Consider the following 13,326-nt stretch of genomic DNA (forward strand, 5'->3'; position numbering starts at 1 on the left):
CCTTTAGATAAGCTCACTAAGAAAAAAGAGAGAAGGCTCAAATAAATTCAGAAGTGAAAGAGGAGAAATTACAACTGATATCAAAGAAATACAAAGAATCATGAGACTACTATGAACAATTATATGCCAACAAATTGGACCTTAGAATTAGCCCAAATTTTAAAAAATGGATAAATTCCTAGAAACATACAATCTTCCAAGACAGAATTATGGAGAAATAGAAAATTTGAATAGACTGATCACTAGTAAGGAAACTGAACAGTAATCCAAAAAACTCCCTGCAAACAAAAGTCCAGGACCAGACGGCTTCACTGGTGAATTCTACCAAAATTCAAAGAAGATTTGATACCTATCCTTCTCAAACTCTTCCAGAAAACTGAAGAGGGGGGAATGCTCCCAAATTCATCTTACAAAGCCAATACTACCCTGATACCAAAACCAGACAAGGATGCCACCAGAAAAGAAACTACAGGCTAATATTCCTGGGCACAGATGCAAAAATCCTCAACAAAACATTAGCAAACCAAATTCAACAACACATTAAAAGGATCAGACACCGTGATCAAGTGGGGATTCATTCCAATATGCCAAGGATAGTTCAATACCCACAAATCAATCCATGTGACCCACCACATTAACAAATGGAAGAATAAAAATCGTATGATCATCTCAGTAGATGCAGAAAAAGCTTTTGGCAAAACCCAACATCCGTTTATCATAAAAACTCTCAACAAACTGGATATGGACAGAACATACCTCAACACTATAAGGCCAAATGCAACAAGCCCAGAGCTAACGTCATACTCAACAGTGAAAAATTAAGACCTTTTCCCTTAATACAAGGAACAAGACAAAGGTGCACACTCTCACCCCTCTCATTCAATGTAGTATTGAAAGTCCTAGCCAGAGCAATCGGGCGAAAAAAGAAATAAAAGGCGTCCAAATTGGAAAGGAAAAAGTAAAACTATCACTATTTGAGACAACATGATTTTATATAGAGAGAAAACCCTAAACCATATGATAGAGCAATTTCACATTTAGGTACTCATGCAAAAGACCTGAAAGCAGGAACTCAAACAGATACTTGTATACCAATATTCACTGCATTAATCACAACAGCCAAAGGTTAAAACAAGTGTCCATCAACAGATACATGGATAAACAAAATGTGTTACAAAGATACAACGGACTATTATACACCATAAAAAGTAATGAAGTTCTGACTAATGCTCAACATGGATGAACCCTGAAGACATTATGCTGAGTGAAATAAGCCAGACCCAGGACAAATATTTGATTTCACTTATATGAGGTACTTGAGAAGTCAAATTCATAGAGATAGAAGTAGAACAGAGGATACCAGGGCTGGGAGGAGGGCAGTTATAAAATGAGGAGTTATTTAGTTGTGGCTCTCCTGGCTCCTTAGTTGCAGCTCACCTGGCTCCTTAGTTGCGGCATGCGAACTCTTAGTTGTGGCATGCATGTGGGATCTAGTTCCCTGACCAGGGATTCAACCCAGGCGCCCTGCATTGGGAGTGCAGAGTCTTAACCACTGTGACACGTGAGCCACAACTAAGGAGCCCACGAGCCACAACTAAGGAGCCCACCTGCTGCAACTAAGACCCGGCACAACCAAATAAATAAAATAAATAAATACATATTTTTTAAAAAAAAAAAAGAAAAGAAAAGAAGGAGTTACTGTTTAATGTACAGAGTTTCTATTTGGTACGATAAAAAGTTCTGGCAACAGACAGTGGTGATGGTTGCACAACACTGTGAATATATTTAATACCACTGAATTCTACACTTCAAAATGGTTTAAATGGTAAATTTTATGTTCACCGTCTACATTTCTGTGATAAATTTTACCACAATTCAAAAAACCTGAAGGATTACAAATAACAACAAAAGGCAGAAACAGTCTTCATTGTGTGACATGCACTAGCACATTCATTCTACAGCTGGAGACAAATTTCAATGTGCACATTCTCAGAGAAGAGAGACAGCTGTGGGCCTTAAAGATGGACCCCTGCCCTGCCCACCTGAGCCTGGACTTGAAAAGCATCCAAAGACTTTCTAATGGGTTCATTGGCTCCACCTTCTGAGGCCACACTCTCCCCAAAGAATGCTGTATCCTATCCTGTTTCCTACACTGTATCAGGGTCTATACTGGAGACCCTACGCTAGTCCCAGAGGCCCTTCTGAAGCAGTCTAAGCATCTACATCATGGAAGAAAACAGAGTGAACTTCAACTTCAGGGCTTCTCAGAAAATCAGTAAGTCTACAAAAGTATTGACCAACCTTTTCCATTCATATTAATGTCATGGCAATATAGCTACAGAATCAGTGTAATGGGCACATTTACAACTTTTATTAAAATTCCTCCTTGCCCATCGTCTGACTTCAGGCCTCGGCTGCTTTTCTTCAAGTCCCAGACTTGTGATGCTATGCTTGCTACTCTAATTAATTTTAAAATTCTCTGGAATAAGTGATAAACATGGGGCTATATACGTATCTGGGATGAGATGAACTCCTTATAACATTAGGCTTATCCCGGTTCATGCCACGAGCAGACACAATGACCTGCGTCCTAGCAGGATGGGCTCCTCTCAGATGTCACAGAAGACAGACTAGATTGGTAACGAGAAACTGACCAGCAAGAAACTGCCCTGATCACCAGTTGGGGGGTGAGAGGAGAGGGGGTGAGGTCTGGCTGTTGACACGGCAGGTTTCACGCCTTTACATACAAACTGACAGCACCAAGGAGAAAAAGCTCCTCAACTTAATAAATAGAAAAGGAATTCTTTAAAATTTAAATGTAAAGACATATGTACCTTTTTGAATTATGGTTTTCTCAGGGTATATGCCCAGCAGTGGGATTGCTGGGTCAGGTGGGAGGGCGAAGCTGAGGGGAAGTCAGAGTAGCATCGACATGTATACACTACCGAATGTAAATAGTTGGCTGGTGGGAAGCAGCCGCATAGCACAGGGAGATCGGCTCGGTGCTTTGTGACCACCTAGAGGGGTGGGATAGGGAGGGTGGGAGGGAGGCTCAAGAGGGAGGGGATATGGGGACACGTGTATGCGTATGGCTGATTCACTTTGCTGTGCAACAGAAACTAACATGGTATTGTGAAGCAATTATACTCTAATAAAGATCTATTAAAAAAATATATGGGGGCTTCCCTGGTGGCGCAGTGGTTGAGAGTCCGCTGCCGATGCAGGGGACACGGGTTCGTGCCCCGGTCCGGGAAGATCCCACATGCCGCAGAGCGGCTGGGCCTGTGAGCCATGGCCGCTGAGCCTGCGCGTCCGGAGCCTGTGCTCCGCAACGGGAGAGGCCACAACAGTGAGAGGCCCGCGTACCGCAAAAAAAAAAAAAAAAAAAAAAAAAAAAAAAAGTACCATTTTATTGATTTGGTTTTTTTAAAAAAATAAATTTATTAATTTATTTTTGGCTGCACTGGGTCTTTGTTGCTGCACGTGGGCCTCCTTTAGTTGCGGTGAGCAGGGCCACTCCTTGTTGCGGTAGCTTATCTCGTTGCAGAGCATGGGCTCTAGAGTGCAGGCTCAGTAGTTGTGGCACACAGGCCCAGTTGCTCTGCGGCATGTGGGATCTTCCCAGAGCAGGGCTCAGACCGATGTCCCCTGCACCGGCAGGCAGATTCCTAACCACTGCACCACCAGGGAAGTCCCTGATTTTTGTTTCTGATTTTAAAATTCACAAGAGACCTCAGATACTGCCACGTACATGCTTTTATGCATACTTTTAAAACTGAGTTTTCTTTAGAGCTTTAGATGCAAAAAAAGTGAAGAACCCATTGTCCCCTTGACCTTCATAAGAAGAGCAAAAATATTAGAAAGGCCAGTCACTCCTTAAAATTGGCCTTAAGTACTTTTCCTGTGATATACATTCAAAACATGTATTTAACATGTTTCTTTTTTTTCACATCTTTATCGGAGTATAATTGCTTTACAATGGTGTGTTAGTTTCTGCTTTATAACAAAGTGAATCAGCTATACATATACATATGTCCCCATATCCCCTCCCTCTTGTGTCTCCCTCCCACCCTCCCTATCCCACCCCTCTAGGTGGTCACAAAGCACCGAGCTGATCTCCCTGTGCTATGCGGCTGCTTCCCACTAGCTATCTACCTTACGTTTGGTAGTGTATATATGTCCATGCCTCTCTCTCGCTTTGTCACAGCTTACCCTTCCCCCTCCCCGTGTCCTCAAGTCCATACTCTACATCTGCATCTTTATTCCTGTCCTGCCTCTAGCTTCTTCAGAACTATTTGTTTTAGATTCCATATATATGACATATGTTTCTTGCTTAAGGAGCTTTCATAAGAACTCCTGCTGTCCTTAGCACTTTAAAATTAGGAGGAAAAAAAACGTATCCTTCTTAATCACATCCATCTACTAATTACCTAAACTATGCAACATTCATGGGTTTGGCCCAGTTTCATTTTTCTCTATAAGCCACTGATCCCATCTTTGGCAGGAAAAAGACCCTGCATTTCTAGAGGCAGCACAACTAATTATACTAGTTTATCTCCTGTTACCTTATCAAACAAAATAACCAAAATGAAAATGATACTATGCTAGAAAAGAACAAAAACACAACATCCTCAATTTTATTTGCCAATCAACAGGACCTTACAGAGCCACACAGCACAGATGGACCAATTTCTGCCTCTGTGAATTTTAAACTGCCTTTTAACAACATTTCTCTGGTTCTGATGAGCCAGGTTCCACAATATGTCGGCTCGTGAAATTCAAGCAACTGTGCCTTCCTGTAAGCTCCTTCATTCAGCCTCAGCCATAAACTGCACATTGCCTATAAAAGAAACATGAAGTTATTCCAAACTGCCACGCATAGCAGAAACAGCATACAAATGTGTATGGGACGCCTGCAAGTGTGTTTTTGCTCCTACAGGATGCCCAGAGACCACGGGCCTGCAGCGTCATCCTGAGGGACACAGCACGCGCTGCTGTGCCTCTAAGGGGTGCCAGAGAGGGAACCGCATTCACACGTCGTGACACCTGTGAGAAATGGAGCACATCCTCCTCTGTTTTCTGCGGTTGAGAAGGACACATGATGAGGGGACCTGGTACACATACCCGTGCACATTGTTTAAAGAACTCCAAGCAGCTGCATGTGCTCTAATCTGTGAGGCCCTTGTCATGATACTGTTATATGAAAAACTGGACTCCTGAGCTTATAGCCAAAGGACCCAGAACAACGTAAGGAGAGATTTTTCCACCAACCACGTGTATGCATTGTAATATATACCTTCCTAACATCAAGTTTATAATATTTCAGAAAACAACAGTTGTAGCACACCAATGATTCTTCTTTCTTTACTCAAAAATAAAAGAGGCACAAAAATATAGAACTAAAATGTCCAATATCATCTGAAATAGCAGGTTCACCGAAAGATTTAAAGGTAAACTTGAACTGGGGGGGAGGAATTAATTATAATTATTAGAGAGCGAATGAACTGTTTTTCAAGAAAGGTATCTCAGGAAAACGCTGACCAACGGGGTAGGCGGTTATTCAACCTTCCGCTTTTAGGGGGGAACCGACAGGTCTCAGGGTCTCCCGGGCAGCAGGAGCCGCTCTGAGAAGGCCCTCTTCCGGATGCAGCTGACATGGGTCTTCACGGAGGAATGGACCCTTTCTCAGCCTCACCTCTGGCAAGGTTAACCAGCCACCCACAAAAGCACGTTCACCTCCAGAAGCAAGTCGGATGGGCACATCTCAGTACACAGCCATCTCTAGGCATCACATTTGTTGTCTGTAACACATGGCACACGGTTGGTGGCTTTAGAAGACAAAGTGGGGACCCAGGGAGAAGACGTGGTGCTGAGCACCCCTACGCATCATGCTCCCGAGTGCGCAGGTCCTCCAGGAGCTCCTGGGCCACGGCCTGCAGGTGAGGGTTGCGGCTCTTGGCCATGGCCAGGATGCGCTGCAGGGGCAGGGAACTCTGGAACTCCGAGGCCGTCCTGGAGAAGACTTCTGGCTCCAGAACCACAGACTGGACAAGGCGCAGCACATGAAGACACACCTCTGTGTCTGGATCTAGGGGGAAAGAGGTAACGCTTCTGGTTAGAATAAAACCTTCTACAGGGACCTTGGGGCAGAATCCACCCCTCAGGCGTTCTTGGCCTCTCTGAATGATGGATGTGACAGTTTAGTAAACTATGAGCTGACCCCAAACAGTGTCACTTGTTGATGTAAAAGCTTAGCTCATAAGAGGAGCATGACAATGTCACCCTCTAGTAACATTCCACCTTCAAACATTACAATCACGTAACTTTAAAATGCTGAACTAAAACTATGAGGGCTTTTCAGGTCGTTTTCTGTAATTCTGCCCAGTTATAAGATTGTTTTAAGAGGTATTACTTCATTTTCACTCCAAGTGCAGCAAAGCCCTGAGAGACCACATACAGATATGGCATCTCTTCAGGTCACTGAGTTCCGCAAAGTCACAGCTGCAACACTCAAGGTGAAATCCGTTTTCCCGTGTGAATGCTCTCTGGAGTTACAGAACCTGACAGCCCTGTAGCAACCACTAAAAAGCAGCTGGACTGAAACAACAGCCCAACACAAGTTATAACCTTTAACCACCGGGGATCCAATTCTCCTCACCATGTCTCTCTACTGGGAGCCTTAAACATGCCACTGATTCTTGATTATATATTGTAATTGGAACCAGACTCAAAATCAGTACCTCCTTCTTAGCACTACACTTTAAACACCTTTTAAGAAGTAAGTGGACTGAGAGAGTAGACTGAGCAAACCCTCAGTGGGAACTGCCACGGCACCAAGGCCCCCGGAGCCCTTCCCCACTGAACGAGAGCCACCAGGGCTCAGTGAAGACTGCTGTGTTGGGAAGCGGAAGAAAACCCTGCCCTACCCTGGGCCCAGACCGTTGAAGTGCTCCTATTTGGGGGAAGGGGAAGGAAACTTGCTCTGGCACAAAAACTGCCAAAGACACAGGCAGAGCGGCTGCCGCAGGGAGGAGGACAGGATCCCGGGTAAGGCGCCGCTCAGATGCAGGTGGATGGGAGCCGAACCAAAACAACAGAGAACTCCCCTGCGTCCTCCAGCGGCCCAGCAAACACCCAGCGGCCAATAGAAGCAGGTTACGGCAGCAGCGGGAGGGGCAAGAGGATGGAAGGAGACCCCTCCTGAGGCACAGACCCAGTGGGAAGGCCTGCAGCTGGGGGTGGAGACCGACAAAGGACTCTGGCAACTCAGTCCTCACCTGCAGCACAAAGAAGGAGAAGACTGGAAACCAGCGGCACAGTCACCACAGTGACAAAACCCACACCAGCCCAACGCCCACACCGACAGCCCCGCAGAGCAGGAGGTGTAAACACTCTCTATGTACCTCATTCTCTCCTGCAGAGGTTGGTGCACTGTGGCCCAAGGGCCAAATCCAGCCCAGGACCTGTTTCTGCACAGGCTGTGAGCTAAGGTTGGTTCTTACATTTTAAAGAGTTATCTTAAAAGAAAACAAAACAGAAGAATAATATGCAACAGAAACCACACGTGAAGTTCAAAGCTCAAAGTATTTAATAGCTAGCTCATTACAGGAAAAGTTTGCTGACCTCTGCTCTACTGCCCTCCACACAATGCCCAACACTCAATCAGAAATTACAATGACACAGCAAGGGAAACAAAACCCCACTGCAGTAATAAAGTAATCAGCAGAGCCAGACTCAGAGATAACCCAGATTTAGAAACAATTAGAAAAGGAATCTGAAGTAAATATGATTAATAGATGGGAAAGCACTGTTTTACGGTTCTTGCACTATACCTGAAGCAGTACAATGTTATTTAAAGATTTTTAATGTTTCAATTGAAAATCTTCAACTAACTGTGATTAATATAATTAATTAATCACAGTTAATTAAAGATTGTATTGTAAACCCTAGGGAAAATACTAAAAAGAGTTTTTAAAATGTAAATGATAAGCCAACAGTGCAGTTAAAATAGAATATTAAATACTCAATCCAACAGCGGACAAAAAAGAGGAAAAAAGAAACAACTAGTAATATTTCTGTACTTCTATATACATTAGATGAAAACTGTATAAACACACTGATTAAAAGACAGAGAATGCACAAAACGTCAAGACCCAATTATACATTGTCTACAAGACACCCAAGATAAATATAAAGACACAGGTTAAAAATAAAAGAATAAAACCATGCCATGCAAACACTAATCAAAAGAAGTCTGCAGAGCCTATATTATTATCAGACAAGATGGACTTCAGAACAAAAAATATTACCATGGATAAGGAGGGATTATAATTGTATAATTATAATTATAATTGTATAATTATAAAGAAGTTAATGCATCAAAAAGATACGACAGTCTTAATTAGGTATGTACCTAACAACAGAGTTTCAAGAGAAACAAAGCACAATATGCTAGAAACCCAAGTGCAAATAAATTCACAGAGGTTGGAAACTTTAATACTTTTACTTCCACTACTGATTTTAAAAAAGAAAGAAAATCAGTGAAGATACAGAATCCCTGAACAACACTATCAACCAACTTGACCAATATACATTCAAGAGGATTCAAAGTACGTTCTGTGATCACAAGGAATTAAGTTAAAAATAACAGAAATACATAATAAATAACAGAAAATAACAGAAATACAAAATAAATAACAGAAAAATATGTTAAAAAATCTCCAACTATTTGGAAATAAAACAACACACCTCTAAATAATGTATGGATCAAGAAGGAAGTCATAAGGAAAACTAGGAAATACTTTGAATGAAATGAAAATGAAAACACAGTATCATAATTTATAGATGCAGTTAAATCACAGCTTATCAGGGGAAATTATAGCACTGAATGCTCATATTGGAAAAGAACAAAGGTCTCAAATTAGTTACCTTAGCTTTCATCTTAAAAAAAAAAAAAGAAAAAATCAAACCCAAAACATGCCAAAGGAAGGTAATAATAAAGAGCAGAAATCAATACAAAGGAGGACAAATAAAAAACAACTGGGGAAAAAACAGTAAACCCAAAAGGTGACCCTGTTAAAACAATCTATAAAATTGATAAAACTCTAGCCAGGCTAAACAAGGAAAGGGGGAAGGAAGAAAGGAGAGACACAGATTACAAATTTGGGGAATGAAAGAGGGGAAATCACTATAGAACCTACAGATATTAAAGGAATAATAAGGGAATATTATGAACAAATTTGTGCCCATACATTTTGCAACTTGGATGGAATGGACACACTGCTTGGAAGACATAAACTACTAAGATTCATTCAGAACAAGAATCTCTGGAGCAGGGGACATTAGGCACAACTGAAGATGGAGGTTCTGTCTGGAAAACACATTGGATGAAGCTAAAACACACCCACAAAGTCTAAGAGGCTCCTTCTTCCCCTTCTCCGCTTCTAGGGTTGGATGAGTCTTCTCTGGGCAATCTGAGCAACCCAAGAGGAAACATCTAAAGATACTGACCTGTGGGTTCCCAGTGAATGGCTGAGAATGGCTGAGCCAGCTCACAGTACAGTGAAGTTCACAAGCCCCACTCACATGCTCAGGGCTTCCAATCGGCATTATAAATCCCACCCTTAAACACAAGCAAAAAACGATGTGTTACCAGACACCTGAGAAGAAGTTAATTATCATTTTCAACAAAAACAAAAGGAGGGCCAAAGAAAGACTATGCAATGAGAAGAAAACTTTTTTTTAAACTTTATTCATCTCCTCCTCAAGGAGATTTTTTTCAAGTTGTATTATCCATTAAGCAAGAATGGGATGCTATTTTTTTAATTCAAAAAAAAAGGCAGCTGGAAATTAAGTGCATGATAGTAGAGATGAAGACTTAAATAGGCAGTATGGAAAATAAAGTAGAGGAAATCTCTCAAAAGTGGTACAAAAGACAAAGGGATGCAAACACTTCCAAAAAAACTGAGGAGGAGGGAATGCCTCCTAACTGATTTTATGAAGCCTATATGACCCTGATACCAAAACCAGGCAAGGAAAACACAAAAAACAAAACTGGAAGTCAATATTCTCTGATAAACACAGATGCAAAAATCCTCTATAAAATATTAACAAACTAAATACAAAAAATACATTAAAAGGATCATACACCACAATCAAGTGGGATTTATTCCAGGGATGCAAGAATGGTGCAACATCTTCAAATCAATCAATGTGTTACATGACATTAATAAAATGAAAGGTACAAATCATATGATCATCTCAGTAGATGCAGAAAAAGCACTTGACAAGATTCAACATTAACTTATGATAATAACTCTCAATAAAATGGGTAGAGAAGGAACATAACTCAACAAAACAAAGGCCTATGACAAACCCATAGCTAACATCAAACTCATTGGTGAAAAACCAAAAGCTATCCCTCTCTAAGATCAGGAAAAAGACAAGGATGCCCACTCTCACCACTCTTATTCAACATACTATTGGAAGTCCTAGCCAGAGCAATTAGGCAAGTAAAAGAATTATAAAAGGCATCCAGTTTGGAAAGGAAGAACTAAAACTGTCACTGTTTGCAGAAAAATGATTTTATATAGAGAAAACCCTAAAGATTCCACACACACACAAAAAAAAACTGTTAGAAATAATAAACAAATATAGTAAAGTTCCAGGGTATAAAATCAATATTAAAAGATCTGCTGGAGGCTTCCCTGGTGGCGCAGTGGTTGATAATCCACCTGCCGATGCAGGGGACACGGGTTCGTGCCCCAGTCCAGGAAGATCCCACATGCCGCGGAGCGGCTGGGCCCATGAGCCATGGCCGCTGAGCCTGTGTCTCCGGAGCCTGTGCTCCACAACGGGAGAGGCCACAACAGTGAGAGGCCTGCGTACAGCAAAAAAAAAAAAAAAAAAGAAGATCTGTTGGGTGTCTTTACACTAAGAACAAACTATCAGAAAGAAAAATTAAGAAAACAATCCCATCTTTAATTGCAACAAAAAGAATAAAATACCTAGAAATAAATTTAACCAAGGAGATGAAAGACCTGTCCACTGAAAACTGTAAGACACTGTTGAAAGAAACTGAAGAAGACACAAAGAAGTGGAAAGATATCCCATGCTCATGTATTGGAATGTTATACATTGTTAAAATGTCCATATTACCTAAAGCAATTCCTATCAAAATTCCAATGACATTTTTCACATTAATAGAACAAACAATCCTAAAACTTATATGGAAACACAAAAGACCCTGAATAGCTAAAGCAATCCTGAGAAAAAGAAAAAAGCTGGAAGTATCACATTCCCTGATTTCAAATTATGCTACAAAGCTATAGTAATCACAACAGTATGGTTTGGGCAGAAAATCAATGGATAGATCAATGCAACAGAATTGAGAGCCCAGAAATAAACCCACACATAATATGGAAAATTAATTTACAACAAAGGAGCAAAAAACATAAAATGGAGAAAGGATAGCCTCTTCAATAAGTAGCGTTAGGAAAATTGGACAGCCATATGCAAAAGAATGAAACTAGACCATTATCTCACACAACACACAACAATCAATTCAAAATGGTTTAAAGATTTGAATTGAAGACCTCAAACCACAAAATTCCTAAAAAAAAAAACCCAGTACATTCTTTGACATTGGTCTTAGCAGTATCTTTCTGAATATGTCTCATCAGGCAAAAGGAACAAAAGCAAAAATAAACAAATGGGACTACATCAAACTAAAAACTTATGCATAGCAAAGGAAACCATCAACAAAAAGAAAAGGCAACCAACCAAATGGAGAAGATATTTGCAAAGCATATATCTGATAAGTGGTTAAGATCCAACATATATAAAGAACTCATACAACTGAATATAACACACATACTCACACACATAAAAACCTGATTTAAAAATAGGCAGAGGAGCTGAACAGACATTTTTCCAAAGAAGATATACAGATGGCCAATAGGCACATAAAAAGATGTTCAACATCACTAATTATTAGGGAAATGCAGATCAAAACCACAATGAGATACCACCTCATGCCTGTTAGAATGGTTATCATCAAAAAGGCAAGAAGTGGGCTTCCCTGGTGGCGCAGTGGTTGAGAGTCCGCCTGCCGATGCAGGGGACACGGGTTCGTGCCCCGGTCCAGGGGGATCCCACATGCCACGGAGCGGCTGGGCCCGTGAGCCATGGCCGCTGGGCCTGCGCATCTGGAGCCTGTGCTCTGCAGCGGGAGAGACCACAACAGTGAGAGGCCTGCATACCGCAAAAAAAAAAAAAAAAAAGGCAAGAAGTAAGTGTTGGTGAGGATGTAGAGAAAAGTAACTCTCATGTACTGTTGGTGGGAATATAAACTGGTGCAGGCACTATGGAAAACAGTATGGAGGTTCCTCAAAAAATTAAGAATAGAACTACCAAATGACCCAGCTAGTCCACTCCTGGGTATTTATCCAAAGAATAGGAAAACACTAATTTGAAAAGGTATCTGAACTCCTATGTTCATCACAGAATTATTTACATTAGCCAAGATATGGAAACCTAAGTGTCCATTGATGGATGAATGGATAAATAAGATGTGGTGTGTGTATGTGTGTGTGTATATATATATATATATATACATATATATGTGTGTGTGTATATAAATATACACACACACACAATGGAACACTACCCAACCATAAAAAAAGATGAAATCTTGCCATTTGAGACAATGTAGATGGACCTTTAGGGTATTATGCTAAGTGAAATAAGTCAGACAAAGACAAATACTGTACAGTTTCTCTCATATGTGCAATTTTTTAAATGAACAAACCAAATCAAACAAAAACAACCACAGAGAACAGAGTAGTGGTTACCAGAGGGGAAGTGGGTGGGGAAGAGAAAAATGGGTAAAGAGGGTCAACTGTATGGTGACAGATGGAAACTAAATTTTGGTGGTGGGCACGCTGTAGTGTATGCAGAAGTCAAAATATAAATTTGTACACGTGAAACATATAATGTTATAAACCCATAAAAAATAAATAACTAAATCTCTTTAAGAGAAAAAAATTCCTATTGGCATTTTTTCCAGTGTTTGTCCTTTTTAAAAAAAATTTAAAGAATTTTTTTTATTGAGGTATAGTTGATTTACAATATTAGTTTCAGGTGTACAACACAGTGATTCAAATTTTTATAGATTATACTCCATTTAAAGTTATTATAAAATATTGGCTATATTCCCTGTGATGTAAAATATATCCTTGTAGCTTATTTTATACATAGTAGTTTGTACCTCTTAAACCCTACGCCTATCTTGCCCCTAACCTGCCCCTCTCCCCACTAGCAACCACT

General features: G+C 40.7%; 1 protein-coding gene across 1 annotated transcript in view; it reads right to left on the reverse strand.

Annotated features, from left to right (window-relative positions):
* Positions 1-4,617: 4,617 nt before the first annotated feature.
* HSF2BP (heat shock transcription factor 2 binding protein) overlaps positions 4,618-13,326 on the reverse strand; it is a gene marked incomplete at its 5' end in the record, with an annotated part of 86,268 nt that continues 77,559 nt past the window's right edge. Inside the window, 2 exons of the mRNA XM_079704424.1 lie at positions 4,618-4,840; positions 5,737-6,088. Of these exons, the coding sequence (XP_079560550.1) occupies positions 5,880-6,088 (209 nt within the window). The 3' untranslated portion in view covers positions 4,618-4,840; positions 5,737-5,879. The remainder of the gene's footprint in view (positions 4,841-5,736; positions 6,089-13,326) is intronic.

Source organism: Hyperoodon ampullatus, assembly GCF_949752795.1.
Source record: "Hyperoodon ampullatus genome assembly, chromosome: 5".
Taxonomy (NCBI): Eukaryota; Metazoa; Chordata; class Mammalia; order Artiodactyla; family Ziphiidae; genus Hyperoodon; species Hyperoodon ampullatus.